Here is a 22,551-nt window from a genome sequence, read left to right as displayed (position 1 = left end):
AAAAGTTTGCCCGACAATGCTGATGGGCTGAAATCTCGGCCCATCAGTGTTGTCATCGCAAAAATTTTGCCCATCATTGCTGATGCCCCGAAATCTCGGCCAATCAGTGGTGTTATCCCAGGGTGCATTGGTACAGTACTTTTACAACTTATTAAAACTTAATGGAAGTTGCCACCTAAACGTTGCACGCGGAGCGGAGGTTGCGACACTAAAAAGAGCAGGAAGATGCTGACAATTAAGGAGAAAATTGAACTTTTGGATATGTTAAAAGAGGGTCGCTCTTATGCAGACGTTGGTCGGCATTATGGGATCAACGAATCGAGTGTGCGATACATTCGGAAAGATGAAAAGAAGATAAGGCAAACATCTATGATAATATTCAACAAGGCAGCAAAAAGGATGGTGACGCCTAGAAATAAACGGCTTATGAAAATGGAAGCTGCTTTGTCCGTGTGGGTACAAGACTGCCGTAAGAAGAGCATTGCATTGGATACCAATACGATACGGACAAAGGCACAACAACTCTACACCTGTCTGGCAAACAAAGAAGGAGGTGATGCAGATGAGGGAAAAGAAGATGTTGATGAAGGTGCTGATGACTCAGAAGACCCCCAGCCATCAACATCCACTGCTTCTCCGACCCCATCCACATTCACAGCAAGTAAAGGATGGTTTGATAAATTTCAACGGCGCTATGGCCTGAGGAGTGTGTCATTGCATGGAGAAGCTGCCTTAGCGGATATAGGTGCAGCCGAGCGGTACGTCCATGGCACGTTTAAAGACATAATTGAAGAAGGGGCCTACCTTCCAGAACAGGTGTTCAACATGGACGAAACAGGCCTGTTCTGGAAGAGGATGCCATCACAGACTTTCTTAATGCAAGACGAAGCCAAAGCCCCTGGTTTTAAGGCCCAGAAAGATCGGGTAACTTTGATCATGTGTGGAAATGCAGCAGGCTTCATGATGAAGTCAGGGCTCATTTATAAGTCCCGAAATCCAAGAGCCCTAAAGAACAGAAATAAGAATGCATTGCCAGTGTAACTGGATGCATAATCCTAAAGCATGGATTACAAAAACCCTCACACGGGACTGGTTTCATCAGTGCTTCATCCCACAGGTGAAGGATTATTTGGCTGGCAAAGGACTCAATTTCAAAGTGCTTCTCCTAATGGATAATGCTGGAGGCCATGATGATCTGGCACATGAACATGACGGGTTACAAGTCGAATTCTTGCCATCAAACACCACATCGCTTATCCAGCCAATGGATCAAGGTGTTATCCGCGCATTTAAGGCACTGCACACACGCAATTCCCTTGGAAGCCTCGTGGAAGCAATGGACACTGATGAAAACTTCACATTGAAGGGCTACTGGTGTCAGTACACGATTGCATCGTGTCTGAAGAACATTTAGAATGCCTTAATGGATATGAAGACACAAACAATGAATACCTGCTGGAAGAAATTGTGGCCAGAAGTGGTGCACAAGGGATTTGCTCCCGAAGAAATTCAACATGCTACAGTCCAGAAATCTGTGAAGCTGGCACAGGCACTGGGTGGAGAAGGCTTCAGTGACATGACACCCGATTAAGTCCATGGGTTGCTTGATGAGCATGGCCTACCACTGACAGACAAAGATCTGGAGGAGCTGACCAGATCAGCGAGTGAAGAAGAGGAAGAAGAGGAAGCTGAACAAGCTGAGGAAGAAGAAGAGGTTGGCCTAATGCTTGAACGGCTTGCAGAAGTGCACAGAAGTGCTGCACATCTCCAACAGATTGTGGAACTTTGGGATCCCAACATGACTCGCTCTATACAATTTAAAGCCTCCCTTGACAACATCGTTGCATCATACAGAGCCATGTTAGCCCAGAAAAAGAAACTGCGCCAACAACTACCCATAACTATGTTCACCACGAAAACCAAGAGGTCTATCACACCATCACCTTCAGCATCCATTGTAGAAGTGCCCGATGAAATGGTGATTGAAGATGATCCTTAGTTATGTTAATAATTTTTGCAAATAAAAAACCCAAAAAAAAGTTAATATTTATAATTTATAAATATCAGGATGACTAAGTATCTTATTCAATGGTGAGTAGTACTGTACAGATAATGGAAAGGGGAAATGGTAATTAAGGGAATGGGAAATGATAATTTATGGGTTTAAAGTGTTGGGACTGAGCAACATAGAAGAATGAATGAATGAGTGAGTGAGTGAGTGAATGAATGAATGCTGTATGTAAATAAATCTCCCACCCTGCCTGTGTGTGTGTGTTTGTGTGTGATCTCTTGAACCATTTCCAAAAACAGGTGAGGGCTGGGGTTTTTTTCTCTGTTATTATTTAAGTGATTTTATCATACTGTATGCTTTCAATCAAGAGTCACTTCTCTCTCTCTTTCCTGTCATTCTCTGCTTCAATCATTTTCTCATTTCTTTTTTCCTCCCCTTTTTTCTATCATTTCTCTCTCCTCTCTTCCTTCCTCTCCCCCCTCTTGCTCTCTCTCTCACCTTTCTATCTCGCTCTGTCTGTTGCTCTCTCTCTTTGAGAACGCCTGCCCCGCCTCTCCTGCAGCCCCCTCACTGACAGCTGGGACGAAAGCGCTCTCAGCTAAGGGACTGTGAGAGGGGCGGGGTGGGCATTCTCAAAGCGCTCAGAGCGGCTAGCGGCCGAAAGAGGAGGACGAGAAGCCGTAGCCGCCAGTGCTGCTGCAGGACTCGTGTCCCAAGAAAGCCGGTGAGTGGGGCAAATAGGGTGGGCGGGGGGTAGCAGCGAGGGAGCCGGAGGCACTGGGCGGGCGGGGGCGGCCGACATTCAAAACAATCTTTGCCGGCCTCCACACTTTCGTCGCTCCCCGCCCCCAACTTCAAGCCCGGCTCCTTGCGCGGCCTTGGAAAAGGGTGCACAGGGGTAGTGTTTGGCTGTCCATAGCCAAAAATGGTGTTTTTACTTCCACACCACTTCACGGAAATTCGACTTTCGTGGGCGGTCTGGGAACGCAACCCCCGCGAAAATCGAGGGATCACTGTACTAGCCCTCTACCCTTCCCCAGTAGCATATTGGACACCTTCCAACCCAAAGGGATCATCTTGCAGATCATATCTTTTTGCATTTTGGTACTGTCCATGGAGTTTTATAGCAAAGTTACTGGAGTGGGTTGTAGATCATATTTTATCAGTGGTATGACCTGTCCACCTTGGGTGGCCTTGCACAGCATAGTTCATAGCTTCATTGAGCTAGGCAAGCTCCTTCACCATGTCAAGGCAGTAATCCATGAAAGGGGTTTAGGAGCATCTGAAACTGCAATAATTCCTTTTGTAGAATTTATTGTTCTTAGGAAAAACCAGTGATACTTTTTTTTAAGCCTGTGGATTTTGTTTTTTCCAATATAACTATTAAGTCAGGCTTTGTTTTTCTAAAACAACCTGAAGTCATGCAAGCCAACTGGGTTGAATCTGTCTCAGCCAAACCCACCTCACAGGATTGTTATTGTTGTAGGTTAACAAAGATGAAGGAGTAAGTTGGCTGCCTTGAATTACTTATAAAGGCGGAATAACCATTTTTATAATAAAAATATCCAAAAGCAGGATTTAAAAACATTGGCAGGCCTGGAAATGTTCCGATCAACTTTCAAAAATGTGTTCGGGTTACCACAAACGTCAGCTGCACGTGTTAAATAACGCACAAAGCAGCGAGATCAATACCCACCGAACGTGACATCAGGAAATGCTTTGACAACACTTCCTGTAAAAAAAAAATCTTGAAAGCCGTTAGGCTGTCACGTGGATTGACGGGTGACACGCGGAGGGGGCGGAATTTCCATGGCAACGCGCGGAACTATTTACTGTCAGTTAGAGAAAGCGTCACTAATCCCGGAAGGACAGAATGAGCATATACCAGAAAAGGACTCTTTTTTCCTATTGTAACATTCACCCCTCATTCATAACCTCAACCGATATTACCGTCTCCTTCCCTCTTCACCGTTAGCGGCAAATTATCCAGTTCCCTTCGCCTCTATGACGTTTCCTCCTCACGACAGCCTTCAGCAAAATCCCGTCTCTAAGGCCGACGTCGCGCATGCGCTGTAGGGTTAAGGTTGAGCGTTTCTGATAGCCGCCATCGCGCCTCTGCTAAGTTTGATCGCCGCCGCCATGTCGAAGCTGAGCAAGGAAGCGAAGCAGAAACTTCAGCACCTCTTCAAAGGTGGTCAGCTGGCCATCCGCTGGGGCTTCATCCCTGTCGTGCTGTATTTAGGTCAGTACGGAGAGGGAGAGTCGATCTTAAAGCGACGTCCCGCTAACAATAACGAGGATCTCCCTTATCCGCCTTCTCCTGAGCCATTTCTGTATTCCGTGGCGGCTCAGGGGGGAGGGGGGACTTTGTAAGTCGTCCTTTGCGACACAAGGAATGCGGAGTTGAGGTCAAAAAGAGCCTTTCCCTCCGATGGTTCTTCCCTTCAAATTAAATTTGCAAGATAGGTAGCCCAATTGGTTTCCTTCTAGGCAGCACCCGTTGACAGAGACTTTTTATGACAACTTTGGGGCATGAAAGAATAGGAACTAAATGGTACAAAGTTCAGTTTATTCTCTCTGAAATGTAATGGAAATAACCTTAAAGACCAGCCAAATGATAAATAGAATTAGTGTCCAGAAAAAAGAAAAAGAAACACAGTCCTGATGCTTACACTTTATAAAATGTCTTTCTGTAAAAAGAAAAAAGATCAAAGAATGAAAGGATTTAAAGCACATATATGAAGTATTGACTTTCTGTTGCCAGTAATTAATAATTTGAAGTAATATCCTGCCTTAACCAAATGGCCCATCTCAAGGTCCTGTTACTGTAGAATAGGTACTTGTGGAATAGATATCTTATTTGAGATTGATGTGGAGACAGTGGTCTCTTGTAGACCTCTCCCAATTCTGCACATTTCTGGATTGACTTGAATTATTTTATTTTTACCATATTTGTTTTACCATATATGGAATGCCTATCGATCAAAATTGCCGTGAAATATGCAAAATTGCTGTGAAATATACAATTGCTGTGAAATATGCACTTATATTCATAAGATATATGTCCATATATTCATATTTATGCCATATATACATAAATTAACATTTTCTATAAAGGTTTTCATCTTGTTTAAGATCAAGGCTGTTGTATGACGCCCTGAGTCTGCGGAGAGGGGCGACATACTAATCTAATCTAATCAAATCAAATCAAATAAATAAATAAATAAATTAGCACATAGAGATAATTCTTTTCATATATAGCTCTGCCTACAATCTTTCAAGGAATTGCTCAACAGTGGAATGGAGTACAATTATGAAAAACAACTGATGGATAAACTAAAGTGTATCTTGCAGACGTTCTGCAAGAAAAAATCATGCAAATGAACATTGCATATTTTTAAACTACACAGTAAATTCAGAGTTTGAGCTTATTTTCTGGACAAAATCTGAAAGATAGAGTGGCCTCTTTTGGATCCCACTTTAGGGTCCTATTTTTTATGATTTGTTAAAATAGTTTTTCAAAGGATGTGATTGAGTTTACATGCTAAGCTCTACTATGATGTAGTTTTGTAAAACAATATAACATTTAATAAACTGATCAAGTGTATGAACAAATCCAGCCAAACAAATATCTGAATGAAATCCTTATAAAAATATGAGACAGAAGAATGAAAGATGAATGATGAAGAGCAATCAAAATAATTGACTTTTCCTGCTATTGCCCATATATGAAACATAAGTGTGCATATGGAGTATACTATAATGGAAATTGTACTTCAGTTTGTGTCCCCATTCATTGATTCACTAACAATTACTGAAAAATCAGAGCTTATCTGTGCCAGATCTTCTGCAAATGGTTATAGAACACAACCATTTGCTGTTATAACTATTGCTTCCAGTTCTAGCTACACTCCATTCTTGCTATATGTGGTAGTTATGTTATTCTATGAAATAAGAAATAGAGGATGAAAGTTGGGAGAAATATAGGACTGAGACTATGAATGCTAAAACAAGAAGACAGAGCATTTGCCTAGTTTGACCTTAACTAGAAACTCGCACACTGGGTGAATCAGATTTTTTTATCACTCTGACCATGTCTGTAAATAACTGTGAAAACACTGCAAATATTGATTTGGGGGTTACAAATAATAACGAGGATTGATTATAGTGTACCTATTAGCAAGCAATTTTCTAAGATGGCATATCCTATAGAGTCTTTTTTCCCTAATAAACATTCTATTTTTTATTGGAATCCTAATCTATATTTAGCACTTTACATGTAAATTAAGCTTTTATCTGCTTCTATGAGATAAGTGAATAATAGTGGGAATCATGAGGGAGAGAGATTAAAACAAAAAGCCCAGTAAATTATTTGCTCCAGAATGATTGCATAGATAATTGTGCATTTGTATAATATATTTATAATTCATATTTAAACAATACGTATATTTCGAATAGCAGTTTTACAATATACTTTAAAACTACTATGTTATTGAATCTGGATGCAGCATTATACAGCGGTACCTCGGTTAACAAACGCCTTGGTTAGCGTACTTTTTCGGAAATATTTCTGCAAAAATTTGCTTTGGATACCGAACATAAATTTTTGGTTGTTATTCGAAATGTTACACCCATTGTCTCTCGCTCCCGCCCCCTCTCGTTACCTCTTTACCCGTTACCCTCCCAATTGTCCCTCACTCCTCCCCCCCCGCCTTACCTCTTTACCTCTTACCTCTCTGCCTTCATCCCCTCGCCAGGGTAGCAGCAAAGTATCTCTTCAGCTATGATGAGGCAGGCACTGAGGTTGCTGGTCACGGCGGCAGCTTCTTTTTGAGGACAGCAGCTGCGGCGGCGGCTTCTTTTTGGGAAAGTGGTGGGCAGTGGCGGCTCCAGCAGTTTCCTTTCCAGGAACAGCAGCGCCAGGGACATTACGTCCATGCCTAGGACCCCAGGCCCCTGCCACCGCTGTTTCCTAAAAGAAGCTGCAGCCAGTGTCCTCAAGGAGAAGCCACCGCCGGGACCAGGTAAGGAGGGGGGGAATGAGGGACAATGGGGGGGTGTTTAAGGGGTGAAGAGGTAAGGAGAAGGGGCGGGAGTGAGGGACAATGGGGGTGGGGGTGGGGAGAAAAAAACCCCTCAATTTTCAATTTTCCCCATAGGAAATAAAGGCTGGGAACCAATTAAATCCATTTCCATTATTTCCTATGGGGAAAATTGTTTTGGATAATGACCATTTTGGTTAACAACCAACCTTCCGGAATGAATTGTGATGGTTAACTGAGGTACCACTGTATTTAGATGAACTTTTATCTAAAATATTAATTTCATTCTCATGACTTTGTTGTTAATTGTTTGTGTAAAATGTTTAATATTTGTTTGACAAAAACTTTTAACACATTGCTAGAATATACAAAGTTTTCAAATGAAAGGATAAAGCAAACACATTTAATAAATAAATATTTTAATTTTGTTGGCAGTACAAGTTTTTTGCTAGTACTTAAGACAGCTCTTTTCTGTTTCTGCTCAACAGCAATTAAAATCCTATTAACTAAAATAGAATCTTTTCATGGTTATTCACATAATGCCAATAAATTGATCAACTAGACATCAGAGGTCTTTTAATATTCTCCTTACCATATTATATTGTTAAGCATATAATCAGAGGATACATACATGCAAGCCACAATATTTGAGTTTGGTCACTTGATAAATGCAGTATGTGAACCTAATTATGGAAGATGAAAAAAGTATATATAAAACCTGATTTAATTAATTAATAAACAAATGTATTTTATATTATGTAAAAAAGGCCAATAATATTTTCATAAAGTTCACAATTTTTTTTATTGCAAATAGGTTTTAAGAGAGGCGCAGATCCTGGAATGCCTGAGCCATCTCTTTTAAGGTATGTAATTATTTTAAAACTATCTGCAAAATACTGTAGGCTGCAACATATATTACCCGTAGGTTAGTTTATGAAGTTCTGTTAAGTTCTGTTAATGTAAAATCCTATAAAATTTTATTAACTTCATATTAAGTAAAATTCTGTCTTGGCACCTGCCCTTAGGAATGAGCATGCCCCTGAAATCTCAGGGATTCCCATCCTGATGGCATTCTGGAGAGCATTAAAGATCTAGCCCTTCTGCTAGGCTAGAGTCTGGTTAGAGTAACTAAAGCACTTTGCCCATTACGTGATAAGTCTTTTAGTATTGTTGTCCAGATTAACCATTTTATTCATTTATAGAATAGTTTTATTTTATCTTTTTAGCAGTTGTTCTTATGCTAAAGCCACTCAGAGCCAGTTTGGAATCAGTAACATCTACACTGGAAAAATAAAATAAAAATAAATAAACGTAAAACTCTATACAGTACTCTTAAACAGACATAAGACAAATAATCTGCAACTATTAGTTAACTTTACTGGTAAAAACTTTGCTGATTAGCAATTACTGATTTTTAAAAACAAAACAAAACATAAAACACACACTTATGATTTCTAATCCTATATCATGATTTATTTTAAATGCTATATTACAGAATTTCAGGAAAAGTATTTAATAACACTACTTCTATAATGATAGAAAGCATTACTTTGTAAAGTTACGGAATTGTATTGCATTTTCATCAATGTATAAAAGAATATTCACCTTTGGAATTATAGAAGTTATCCAAAGTCATTAAAGTGACTTTGGGTCCCCAGAGAGGGGTGGCATACAAGTCCAATTAATAATAAATGCATAAATAAAAACTTTTAACCAATTTTTACTATTAAAAACAATTTTCAATTTAGTATGGCTTATAGCCATGATAGCGAACTTATGGCATGTGTGCTGTAAGTGGCACGCAGAGCCATTTCTCTGGTTATGCAAGTCATCATTCATTGCTCTTTTAAGTTCCGGCGCACCAGCCAGCTGATCTTCATGCATGCGGGAGCACCAGAAACAGAAAGAGCAGTTGCCCAGTGCACTTGTGCATACCGGGAAGATGATCTTATTGTTTCTGGCGTGTGCATGCATACCAGCGAGTTGGGCTTTGCACGCACATGCCTGCCAGGAACCAGAAGACTAGATGGCTGGTGCGCATGCTGAAAACCGGAAGATTATCTTCCTGGCACGTTCATGTGTGTGGGCAGCTGCTCTTTGGTTTCTGGCGCTGCCCGTATCCCCATTTTGACATTTGTGCCAAAAAGGTTCGCCAACACAGGCCTATGGTCTAATTAATGTTTAAAACTACTGTAATTAAGTTACATTTATTTCATTTATCTATTTAAAATAAATCTCATACTAGTCTATTCAATTTTATATTTTGTCATATTCACATATTTTAATTATGCTGCATATAATCTGTTAAATTTGAAATGACTGTTTCTATGGAACATTAATCTTACCTAAAATTTAAATGATTTAACAGACATGTCAGGTTTTTTTCTCTTTTTAAATTATCAATGACCAAATTGAGTCCTTATTTCAAAAAAGTTTCATTTAAATTAATATTAATATGCTAATAATTGTTCTCTTTTTAGCTTTTAGAATAATTTGTATAAATGAGTTTGTATTTAAATAGTGTACAGAAGCATGAATTAATCATGTTTAAAGTATATTTTGCATTTGTTTTAAAAATAATGGTTATAAATTTGTTTTTCCTTCTGTTTAATTATGTCTAATTCTTGGAGACTGCCAAGACAAATTTTCCGTTTTCTTGTTGAGATTCTTCAAAAGTGGTTCCTAGAGTTGAGAGAAAGTGAATTCCTTTCAGAAACCTATACAATAGGTCACCATTTATCCAATCAAATTAAAGTGTAGATCAGAAAGTTTAAAAAAAGTTTAATAGATGCAGTTTAAAACAAGGTGTGTTTAAATAAACAAACAGCTGAGATTAAAAGATGGAAGACCCAATCATCTGATCGCTCCTACCTCGAATTGTGATCTTTAAGAACTCTTCTCGAAGATCACCCAAGGATTGTATTGGGGCATTCCTAATTGCTCCCATTCAAAACTGGAGGGGGGCAGAAACAGCAGACAAATAGTCAGTTTTGACAGCATAAGAAAGTGTTTGTTGGCAGAAAGAAAGAGATTGCCTGACAGCACACAAACTTGGGAGAGCCACATGTTTTATTATGCTCACTGTCTTGAATAATAAAGGTTTGATAATGTATATTTACCACCATTTTGAAACAAAATTGATTTGGTGGAAGTTACTTAGAAATCACATGCTGCACTGATTAAGTTGCTGGACGTGATATTTACATATTACAGCTGTTTCAAACTCACTGACTATATTCTTTTTTTTCTTTCTCCTAGTCTACTTTGGGGTTAAAGGAATTAATCAATGTATTTTGAGAGTATGCTTTTGAAGATGGATACATTCCAGAGACTAGAAGGATATTTATGCAATGTTACTCTTCAACTTTTTATCTGATAATATGTAAATGACGTTTTTGTCAGTATAATGTATTTATCACATTGTTATTTCTATTGGAATAAATCTTTAGATTTAAAAAATTATATTGAAGCAATCTAGTGGATTTTTTTCACAGAATATAGCATGCGGTATCTCTTATCTGGGTTTCAAGATGGATAGGTATATTTATTTAATCAACTGTCACATTCACTGATGAATTTGATTTGAGTCTTGCCTTTATACTAATTAGAATCTGAAGTGATAATTTTTTTCTTAATATGAGTTGAACAAGATCTTATTTTTAACTATCTGTACCGGGCCACATGTTGATGTGGCTCAGTCTGATTAAGTGGAAAAGAAAGTATTGAGAAAGTTGCACATTTAAATTTTTGAACCGCCTGCTCCATTTATTCAGAATAACAGTTTGAAGAGACTTTGAAGGAATTTTAGTCCAACCTCCTGCTCAATTATAGCATACAGTTTGAAGGGATTAACATTAGAAAGTGGGGTGACATTTGTATATCTCTCTCCCTCCGTCCCCGTCCCCCCGGTTTAAGAGATGGGCCGACCCATCTTCTAAAATAGGATAAGACTGGCCTACCTTGCAGGGTTCTTGGTTCAAGCCAAGCTGACATTTGTATCTCTCTCTCTCTTTCTCCCAGTCCCCCCCGCCCCCCGATTTAAGAGACTGGTCTAACCCATTTGCCAAAATATGATAAGACTGGCCTATCGCGCAGGTTTATTAAGGTTCCACCGAGGCATGGATTACAAACCGCACAGTTTGCAGCCAAACCTGGTTATTTTATTTTCTGAAGATACTTTCCTGTGACAGTTTATCAGCATGGAAGTTTATCAGCATGGCAGTTGAAGAGCAGCCAATCAAAACGCACCTGTTACGTTTGTCACCACTCTCCATGCAAAGCAACTACCTGTCTTTTCACCAGCCAATCAAAACGCGCCTCCTACGTTTTCACCAGGGAATTCTGTGGTTTTGGCCAGTTTTTACCTGTCACAGGTACGATATCTATATAATATATTTATATCATAGGGACTGTGTTCGAATGGAACACTGTAAAAATTTCAAAGCAATCGGTGAAGTACTTTTTGAGATTAGCCCTACCTAACAAAGATACATTTACATTTTGATTAAAATAGATACAGGAGGGAAAATAATGCAATAAATTATACTTTATATCTATGCTTCCAAAACTTGGGGAAATTACCCCAAAATTGGATAAAAGTGTTTTTTCTTTAGGTAATATAGAAACCAATTGCCCAATCATAATAATAAAAATAAATTTCTAATAAGCATTACTGGGTAATAAAAGGAAAAGTTTGGAAAGCGCTAACCTGCCTTCCATTGAGCACCTGTATATTGCAAGTGTCAAAAAGAGGGCTTTGAAAATATTTACAGACCCCTCGCATCCTGGACAGATACTGTTTCAACACCTACCCTCAAAAGAATGCTATAGAGCACTTTACACCAACACAACTAGACACAACAGTTTAACACCATCATTCTGTTAAACAAATAACCCCCTCACCACTGTCAAACTATTCACTAAGGCTCTATTCCTATTACTATTAGTCTTCTCATCCTCCCTATCAACCATCTCCTCCCACTTATGACTGTATGACTAACTTGTTGCTTTTATCCTTACAATTTATCTTAATATTGTTTCCTGATTGCTTATTTGTACCCTATGACAATCATTACGTGTTGTTCTTCATGATTCTTGACAAATGTATCTTTTATGTACAAATTCCCGTGTGTCTAATCACAATAAAGAATTCTAAATTATAGCAAAATAGTTTCCGATAGAATATTGTAAGAAAAAAAAAGTACAATTTCAAAGTGGAAATAATTATCAAGACAGATAATTTGTTACTATCAATCAACTTTGTTGTTCTATGAAATCTGTAATACTAATATCTGTTTAAATAGGTCCAAGACGGTTGAATGAAAACAGGTATGGCAAAAAAATGATTTATCCTAGATTGTTGGTGACTACAAGGTTTTAATGTCACTTTTGAAATGACAGTGTTGAATAAAGGATTTAATATTTAGAATTTCAAGGTAGAAAAAGCACATGTCTGCAATGTAAGTGCAGTGTATGGAAATGAAGTTTGTTTTCATTATAAACTTGCAGGATTTTTTTTCTTTTAAAAATATTTTAATATATTAAATTGTTTCATAAAAATATAATTATTCATTATTTAGTAAAGTTAAATTAAATTGAAGTAAAATTAACACACAATATGTAATAAATATATTAAATACCATAAATAAGTTATATCAATATCATAAATAAGTATATATCTAAAAAATAAATTCTCTCAGGAGAACAACCATGACATCTGCTTCAGATGTGGATATTTGACATGCCTGATTTGAAACATTTAGGCATTACAGTTAACTTGTTATAGAAGGCGAATAACTCTTGAAGTGGTCTCCATAAATAAAGCAAAATCTTGAAGAATAAAGTGCTTGATCACTATCACATTCCAAGCTCTCTGTTCTCTTAACTTTTCAGCAAGAATTTTCTGAGTGTCAGGAGATGGCATGCTCACAGTCTCAGGATTGTTCATCTGTTAAAGGAAAGAAAGAAGAAATGAAAGTTTTATTTTTATATGTGTGCAAGAAAGGTTTACACCTTTAATCTATATATTAGTCTTATTACAGACAAGAAATTTCATTTTGATATTTGGTAATTATATTTTATCTACATATATGTTAATCGAGGTATAGTGTTCCCTCGATTTTCACGGGGGATGCGTTCTGAGACCGCCCGCGAAAGTCGAATTTCCGCAAAGTCGAGATGCGGAAGTAAATACACTATTTTTGGCTATGAACAGTATCACAAGCCTTCCTGTAACACTTTAAACCCCTAAACTGCAATTTCTCATTCCCTTAGCAACCATTTAGATTATTACTCACTATGTTTATTAAAGTTTATTAAAAAAAATAAAATTAAAGGTGGACAAAAATTTGGCGATGACGTATGACATCATCGGGCGGGAAAAACCGTGGCATGGGGAAAAAAACGCAAAGTATTTTTTAATTAATATTTTTGAAAAACCGTGGTATAGCCGTTTCGCGAAGTTCAAACCCGCGAAAATCGAGGGAACACTGTATACTCATATTCTTTTTTTAAAAAAAGTAAATTAATGTCCCAATGTGGTTGGGACACCAGGCTAGAAAGGGTAGATTGTAAGTTCAAGTCCTGCCTCAGCCATGTAAGCCAATTGATGATTTTGGGCCAATCACTTTCAGTCCAACCCATGTCACGGTATTATGGGGAAAATAGGAAGATCGAGGTTGAATATATTCACTACCTAGTCTTATTTGTAAAAATAATAAAGGTAGGATACAAATAAATTATAAATTAATTTACATTGTAACCAATGTAGCAGTTATGCCCATTGTCATGATCAGGCCAGAATTCCGGCAGCAACTATTTTGAGACGGATAAAAATCTACAATCCAAATTTGCCCATTAGAGATTTAGTTTTTCTTTGTATAACAACCATACAAAGTAGAGATTAACAAGGGATTTAATAAATCTTTATTTAAAAATATCCATAACTTTCTGTAATCTGATAACATGTATATTGATCAAAGTGATACATATTTTTTCCAGAATTTAAGATTTGTATATTAGACAATAACATTTCAATTCCAGGCATTAAGAATGAACTGAAGAAATATGGTTCTGCTGGTTGTGCCAGACATTTATATTTTTTAGTATCACCAGTTGAAGTGAGACACAGACCTAGCATTTATTACTGCTAAGGAGCTCCTGTAGTACTTGTTGATGCCATCAGAATATTGAGAATTGAATTTCAATAATAAATCAATAAAAATACAGCTATAGCAGAACAAGTATGCAAGGTCAAATGTAAATACTGCTTACCATTGATTTCAAGGTTTCCGCCAGATTCTGTGCACCTATTGATATAGAAACACTTCTTTGTGTAGTTTCTTCTACATATTCCAAGAATGTTCTGAATGCATAGAGGCCACTTGAAAGTTTTCTTAGGCAACTTTCCTAAATGAATGAAAACAAAAGTTATTTATTTATTTATTTATTTATTATTTGGATTTGTATGCCGCCCCTCTCCGAAGACTCGGGGCGGCTCACAACAAGTGAAAACAAATCATAATAATCCAATTAATTAAAATATTTAAAGATTTTAAAAAAACCATATACTAACAGACACACACACAAGCATACCATGTATAAATTAAACGTGCCCAGGGGGAGATGTTTAATTTCCCCATGCCTGACGGCAAAGATGGGTTTTGAGGAGTTTACGGAAGGCAGGAAGAGTAGGGGCAGTTCTGATCTCCGGGGGGAGTTGGTTCCAGAGAGCCGGTGCCGCCACAGAGAAGGCTCTGTATTGTTTCCAGTACATCATTAAATATTGTGTAATACATTCAATTATATCTAAAGGTAATTAACTACATATTACATAAATAAAATAATATCTCCAAGCTGAAGAGAGAGAAATCAGGTCTTGGAGGAACAGATCCATAGGTGTTCTCTTAAGCTGTGAGTAGATAAAATTGCTTTGGATCTCCAGGATTCAAAGCTCGCTCTCTTCCACAAAAATGGATCTGAAACGGTGTATCAACTTTCATATATAATTTATATTTGTTATTCTGCTATTCTGGTTGCTGAGTGAGACATTTATTTGAAGCATTCATGAGAGGTTGCTCTGCTTATGTACAAAATGTTTAATAAATTATTATGAAAAGCATAAACGTTTCCAGCGTATATTAATATTCTACTTGCCTTTTGGAATCCAGGCTGGTAGCATCCATCTTCTTTAATTATCTTTGGAAGATTGAGATTATTTTGTGCCATAATTTCCATTGTACCTTTACATGCATTTTGCTCCTTGCACAGCTGGTAAAATAAAGATATAATTAATTGCAGGTGGTCCACTATAGTGTTATATGACTTTCTTGATTATTTCAGTCTATATTAATCTCCTAAAATCAACTGTTTTGGAACTATAATTCCTGGCATCCCTAGCTATGGCAACTAGGAAATGTGACAGTGGTAAATCTTGCACATCTGAAGGGCTGATAGTGAAGCATCTAGTGAAATAACATGTGTTACATTTCACAATGTTTAAAATCTGGAACATTCTACCTACCTTTTCAGCAGTAAGGTTTAAAATTTGAAATGGTTTGCCATTTGTGTTGTTTATGGTTGCGCTAAATTTTATACTAATTTAAACCTCACATAACTGATTATTTAAGCATTTTAATTAATATACTTCTTAGTTTTCTTTCTCCTTTTTTCTTACCGGCCATGCAAATATGTTCTGCAATGACGGAGGGGAAAAAAACTTTTAAGAAATTATGTGCTGTTGCAAATAAATAGCCAACACTGATTGTGGGATGAAATGAAAACCCCAATCACTACATCACCTATTTTGAATTTAAAATTGGTTGTTCCATATCCTTATTGAAAATGCTTCTGCTATTTTGCCCATACTACAAAATTAAGAGCTTGAAAAACTAATGGTATGTTCAGAAGAACATTAAATCATTTGTAGACCTGTGCTCCAGATGGGGCATTTCTGGCTAGAACCATTCCAGAATAGTAATATATTGTGGGACACTAGAAAAAGGAGTACAATGAATGTACAAATCCTCATCCACACACAATGATAATATGCATCACAAATATGTGTGTACGCTATATTGTTTACAAATTGTAATTAGCTATTCAGTAGGAATGTTATATCTATAGCAGTGTGATGGGTATCTTCCTTTTCACAAATGCATAGAAATAATTTCAACTCACTGGAACTATTACGGTATACTGCCAACTGTCCAAAATATATTTTCTATGAGCCACTAAAATCCTGCCTGAAAAAGACTGAAGTGGTCTATAAGGAATTTGCTTAAACCATAAGCAATACTATCCAAATAAAGAACAGGCATTTGATACACTCAGCAATGTAGAAGTGCTATGAAAAACAATCATGCTTTTAAAAATGAAAGTGAAAACACAGGCTTGACAAGTGAACAATGCAGAAGGTAACTTCCTCTTGAATTCTCCCATAAAATTCCCAGAATTGTCTTTGCTAACTTGAATGTTAAAACTAATGTTTATTCAATGTTATTTTTAATTAGGAAAAAAAAGGGATACAACCCTTTCTGTAGGACCCAGCAAATGAAAAAGACTGCATGATTTTTGCTTCCAGAAAGGACTGAGTTTGTTTTGTGCAGGAAAAATAGCAAAGGATTTTGAATCACTTGAAAAACTAACCAAACTTGTTTATAACATAATCCACTGGCTCATATCCATACATCTGAGGAAGTAATCCATGAAATCTTATTCAATAAGCTAATTTCTGTTTAAACAATCACGTTTTAACCAATCGTTGCTATTCCCCAAAAACATTAAAGGACTGGCGGTGCCTGTAAAGAATGCTCAAGCAAGTTATCCTACTCAAGGCTTTACCTTTCTTTTTCTTGCTTGTAATAAATGCTGTCCTGGGTAATTCACCCTTTGCTTCTTTGGCAAAGATAGGACTCTAATTGACAAGTACAAACCCCATCCCGCGCACCAGCAAACTTCACACCGCAAGGCTCAAAGTCATCTAAGCATGGGAATCAAAACGGCTCCCGGCCCTTCTAAGAAAAGGTGCAACCAGACACCCGCTCCAAGAAATAGAGCATCCTCCTATGTCGGTCCTTCCCTTGTTAAAAGTCACAAGAGCTCAGATCAGAAGAAGGGCCACGCTCCTTTCCCGGCTCCCTACAAAGACTAATCTTCAGGCTTCCTTACTGTGCGCCCGAACTCACCTCTTGATTCCATGTCGCCGCAGTGCCTTGCAGCCAAAGAGCCAGCTCTGTAGGAACGTTCAGCTGGACCCGCCTGGCTGCCGAAGTTCTGGAGAAGGGATCCTCACCAAATTCCTCTTCTCCGGAAGAATCTCCGACAGGGAAAGCGTGAGCTCCAAAGAGCAGCAGGAGGGCAGCAGCAGCCCAGAAACAGCCTGAGGGGAGAGACAGAAAAGAGGAAATGCCGTCAGCCCGTCTTTTTCAGCCAAAAAATTATAGACGCTCCCTTCTGCAATTTGTTTTAAACTTACATCCCGATAGTACAAGCATAATTTTTAGAATTTAGATCTTTTTTCTTTTTGAAATAGGCAAGAAGCTTTGTAGTCTGAGAAGCTGAAAGGCTGAATGAGTGGTGCCACATTTCGAACCTACTGTATTTATTGAAAGCTCTGGGAAAACCCACGGTTAGTAAACGAAGAGCAGGTTTAAAAAAAAAAAAGTACATCGCAGGGGGAGGAAACGGGAATACAGCAAAAAACTCGTAAGTCAGAATTCTTAGTGGGTTTAATTTATGATATTTTTTTTTTAAAAAAAATTAGATAGCCATTGGTTTTTTCTTTGGGGAGAAAGAGCAAGCTGTTGGGATAATATTGCAAAAATACTTATTTAAAAATCAAATTTATTTGAACAAATTTTAGTAATCATGTACATCTCTAGTGAGCCTCATGGGAAGTGTAGATAAATGCTTTTAAAGAGGCCTAGAGTACTTCGTTGTTTAAAATAGCTGGTGATTTTACACGGGACAGAGAATAATGACAGGGTTCCCCCCCCCCAAATAAAATATAATTAAAAACCAAGGAAGGTATTTCTTTCTACAATGAATATAGTTGGTTTATTTCATGATCCCAGACAATTGTGATATATACATGAATAAAAAAAATCAACTTCATGAGTGAACAGAATCTTTTGCTAAGTCAGAGTTGGCTTTAAGGTTGGTGTTAATGGGACTGGGAAAAGGTTTAGCCCTGTGATTCAATGAAATCCAGAAGAGTTTTGAATTTCTCTGTTCAGTGAGTGGCTGGCATTAAATACTTTAAGTTAAAAACTGTTTTGCAATTAAAAAAATTATATTACCGACAAAATCTCTCTAAATATTGAGCACCTTATCTCGTTTAAGTCTTTGCATCACACTAAATATACTAATTTATAAAGTAATTTATTTGATTTGGCATAGCACCAGAGTGTCAAACTCGTGTAGTCATGATGTTATTACATGACATATTGCAAAAAGGATGCTGAGCCTCTAGAAAATCTACAGAGAAGAGCAACAAAGATGATTAGGGGACTGGAAGCTAAAACATGAAGAGTGGTTGCAGGAACTGGACATGTCTACTTTAATGAAAAGAAGGACTAGGGGAGATATGATAGCAGTATTCCAATATCTTAGGGATTGCCATAAAGAAGAGGGAGTCAAACTATTCTCCAAAGCACCAGAGGGTAGAACAAGAAGTAATGGGTAGAAACTAATCAAGGAGAGAAGCAACTTAGAATTAAAGAGAAATTTCCAGACAGAACAATTAAACCATGGATCAGCTTGCTTCCAAAAGCTGTGAATGCTCCAACACTGAAAGTTTTTAAGAAGATGTTGGATAACCATTTGTCTGAAGTGGTATAGGGTTTCCTGCCTAAGCAGAGGGATGGACTGGAAGACCTCCAAGGTCCCTTCCAACTCTGTTATTCTATTCTAGTATGTTCTTAAACATGAGTTATGCTTCGCTCCCACTTTTGGAAAGAATCCTAATGTAAATTGTCCAGTGACTCAAAACTTCCAGCAGGCAGAATCAGCCCTGGCTAGTATTTTTGGATGGAGGACTGCAAAAAACAAAAACCATTTAGACTAGGAAGCTCCAAGAAAAACACAATGATAAACCAGAATAAAAGTCCATTGAGTTCAGTTTCAATCTTGGTGACTACAGAGACAATCTATGTAGTTTTCTTGGCAATAATATACTGCTCCAAAAAATAAAGGGAACACTCAAATAACACATCCTAGATCTGAATGAATGAAATATTCTCATTGAATACTTTGTCCTGTACAAAGTTGAATGTGCACAACAGCATGTTAAATTGATTGTCAATTAGTGTTGCTTCCTAAGTGGACACTTTGATTTCACAGAAATTTGATTTACTTGGAGTTATATTCTGTTGTTTTAGTGTTCCCTTTTTTTTTTTTTTTTGAGCAGTGTATTTCAGTGGTTTCCCATTGTTTTTGTCCAAGATCATCTCAGCCTAATTGGATATTTTAGAGGGGAAGTTCTCCACCCAAAAACTAGTTAGATCTGATTCTGTTTAACTTTGAAAAAGTACGTAATATTGACTAGTTGCCCTCTCATAGTAGTAGTCTTGACATTTTGATTAGTTTTGAAATCTTTTAGATCAAATTATTGTATGCTTAGTGCAATACTCTGCAACTGTTAAGGTAATTGAACAGAAACCTGCACAAAGAGCCTCCTGAAGGGAAATATCAAGGTCAAATGCAACAGTATGGCAGAAGCTTCCAGCCATAAATATTGCACCTATCTTGAATTTCTATCTATGTAAAAGGTCAGATTGCCCTATGTATTGGAAACTATCAGCCATGCAAGGAGGAAGATGGATCAGGTTGGGAGTTACTTGGAATGAAGGTCCACTTGCAAGAGGTCTGTAACTGATTCAAGTCCTATGAAACTTTATTTGTGCACAAAGGAAGGCATTATGGGTTATTGTATTATGGGTAGAAAACAATAAAATAGTGAACTTGAATCTTTCATGTGTAGATCTAGTTATTTATATCTGACTTTGTTTTTGTGTCCTTGAGTCATTGTGATTCCTAATGACTGCCAGGACAAGCCTCTGCAAATCTTTTTGGTAGGATTTCAGAAGTGGTTTTGCCATTGCCTCCTCCCTAAGATAGATAGATAGGTGGGTGGGTGGGTGGATGGATGGATGGATGGATAGATAGATAGATAGATATAGAGAGAGATGGATAGATAGATAGATGGATAGATGGATAGATGGATAGATGGATAGATGGATGGATGGATGGATAGATGGATAGATGGATAGATGGATAGATGGATAGATGGATAGATGGATAGATGGATGGATAGATGGATAGATAGATGGATAGATAGATGGATAGATAGATGGATAGATGGATAGAGACTAGCTCAAGGTCCCTGTTTGGTGGCAAACATCAAATCTTTTTTTTAGATTGCCCTACTTTGTTAAAATGTAAAAAGCCACTCCCCTTCTAAAAAATCTTGCTGTGAGAGGGATTCAAACTTTTATAATCAATTACAACTTTTGCAGTGGCTGTGGTAGAATTACTGGTTGGAGAAGAGGGGGTCCCTCTAAGGAGAGTAAAGAGACATTTCAGTCTATAGTTGGTTAAGGGAAGGAAACATCCTTAGGTTAATATCTGCTAAGAGAAGGCAGACTGTTTGGCATGATTCTTGTAATATAGGTGATCAGTAATAAAAATATCTACTTGGACCTATTCACAAATGGTTATATTAGCCAGAAGATTATTATGCTGTTATAAGGTAGTTGTTTGTCAAGCAACAATTGCTAGTCAGTCCTGTTCATGCTTGTATGCTCTCCAGAGTATATCACTGGGGGGCAGATTAGCTCCATACTCACAGGACTCAAGGGCATTCTGCATCGTCATCTGGGCTTTTTCCATCACCAATGACGTATCACATTTGGGCAGATTCAAGACTGGTTGAACTTATACTGCCGCTCAAAGTGGTGTTCCCCACCACTGAAGTTTATTTACTTGCATGTAACATGCTTTCAAAATGCTAGGTTGGCAGAAGATGAGGCAAATGACAAAAGCTCACTTCATCATGCAGTGCTAGGATTCGAACCACTCGAGCAAAGACTTAGGTAGCTCTACCTAAGAATGCCTCTACTTATGAATTTTTCTAGATAAGAACCCGGTGTTCAAGATTTTTTTGCCTCTTCTCAAGAACCATTTTCCACTTACAAACTTGAGCCTTCGAAACTGTAACTGAAAAAGGCAGAGAGAAGCCTCCGTGAGGCCTCTCTAGGAATCTCCTGGGAGGAAGGAGGGCCAGAAAAAGTGGGGAGAAGTCTCTGTGGAGCCTCTCTAGGAATCTCCTGGGAGGAAATAGGGCCAGAAAAGACAGGGAGAAGCCTCCATTTGGCCTCTCTAGGAATCTCCTGGGAGGAAACAGGGCCACCATCCTCCCTGTGGTTTCCCCAATCGCATGCATTATTTGCTTTTACATTGATTCCTATGGGGGAAATTGCTTCTTCTTACAAACTTTTCTACTTAAGAACCTGCTCACTGAACGAATTAAGTTTGTAAGTAGAGGTACCGCCAGTGATGGGCTACCAAAATTTTTACTACCACACTGTGGACATGGCTTACACATTTTGTTTCAACATCTTTCAGTGCAAATTGGGTGCTCTGGGATGGAGTTCCAAATTTTGCTACTGGAACTGCGTTCCTGACCATTCCCATAGGAGCCCATCACTGGGTACCGCTGTACTTTAAGTCACTGAACACCTAGCCTTGTGGGAGTGCCTGCTTATGCCTGACAATGGCTGTTCATAAAATATGCAAAGCCATGTCATTCTGGAAAGGATTAATGAGTATTTAAACACTGTCATCATTATACAAAATGTGTAGCGCTCATTTACTTGAGCATATACAGGAAACAAAATCTTGCGAGGAGATGCGTGCACGTGTGAAATTTTGGCTTTTTTCTGCTTCTGCGCATGTGTTGAAGCAAAAAAATGCCCAAAATCTCACATGTATTTGCATCATCTTGCAAGATTATGCTTCCTGTGGATGTGCAGAAGCAAGATCTTGCTGGGATGTGCATGGGTGCATGCAGGAGAAGCAAAGTCCACATATTTCAGGGGGCACCACCCTTTGGGAAAGTTGCCCTAGCCTTGAGCATTATTTATTTTAAATGTTACTTATTGAACAAGCCTTAAAGTTTAGTTCATACATTCCAAGTTACAGTGCTACCATAGTTCGGTACTGGGGAAAAAAACCATGGCTTAATGTGATATAGCGATTTGTTAATCAAATTTCACTCACAACTGATTCTCTTTGTATGAAGTTAATATTTTAATATTAACTAACTCATATCAAGAAGACCTTCTGTGCCTAGCATACATAATATTAAACCATACCCATACTCATACCCAATTAAACCATACCCAACCATACCCATTACCCAATACAGAATATTAAACCATGCTTTTTTGCCTTTTAATTTAATAGAACTGACCTCTTAATTTGCTTATGAGAGGCTCCTGA

The 22,551-nt window shown here is 37.8% G+C and overlaps 2 protein-coding genes across 2 annotated transcripts; one reads left to right on the top strand and one right to left on the bottom strand.

The window, feature by feature from the left end:
* The first annotated feature begins 4,072 nt into the window (after nt 1-4,072).
* TOMM7 (translocase of outer mitochondrial membrane 7) lies at nt 4,073-10,515 on the top strand. The gene is made up of 3 exons (XM_070729050.1): nt 4,073-4,253; nt 7,868-7,916; nt 10,312-10,515. The coding sequence occupies exons 1-3, from the start codon at nt 4,151-4,153 to the stop codon at nt 10,325-10,327; spliced, it is 168 nt and encodes a 55-aa protein (XP_070585151.1). The 5' UTR covers nt 4,073-4,150; the 3' UTR covers nt 10,328-10,515.
* Nucleotides 10,516-12,672: 2,157 nt separating this feature from the next.
* On the bottom strand, nt 12,673-20,925 carry IL6 (interleukin 6). Its single transcript, XM_070728221.1, has 5 exons — nt 20,898-20,925; nt 17,238-17,431; nt 15,208-15,321; nt 14,326-14,460; nt 12,673-13,000 (listed from the first exon to the last, which is right to left on the bottom strand). The coding sequence occupies exons 1-5, from the start codon at nt 20,923-20,925 to the stop codon at nt 12,833-12,835; spliced, it is 639 nt and encodes a 212-aa protein (XP_070584322.1). The 3' UTR covers nt 12,673-12,832.
* Between the last annotated feature and the right edge of the window lie 1,626 nt (nt 20,926-22,551).

The sequence above is a fragment of the Erythrolamprus reginae genome, chromosome Z (assembly GCF_031021105.1).
Source record: "Erythrolamprus reginae isolate rEryReg1 chromosome Z, rEryReg1.hap1, whole genome shotgun sequence".
NCBI classification, from domain to species: Eukaryota; Metazoa; Chordata; class Lepidosauria; order Squamata; family Dipsadidae; genus Erythrolamprus; species Erythrolamprus reginae.
The sequence above is the reverse complement of the archived record's forward strand: the minus strand, read 5'-3'. Positions and strand labels throughout refer to the sequence as shown.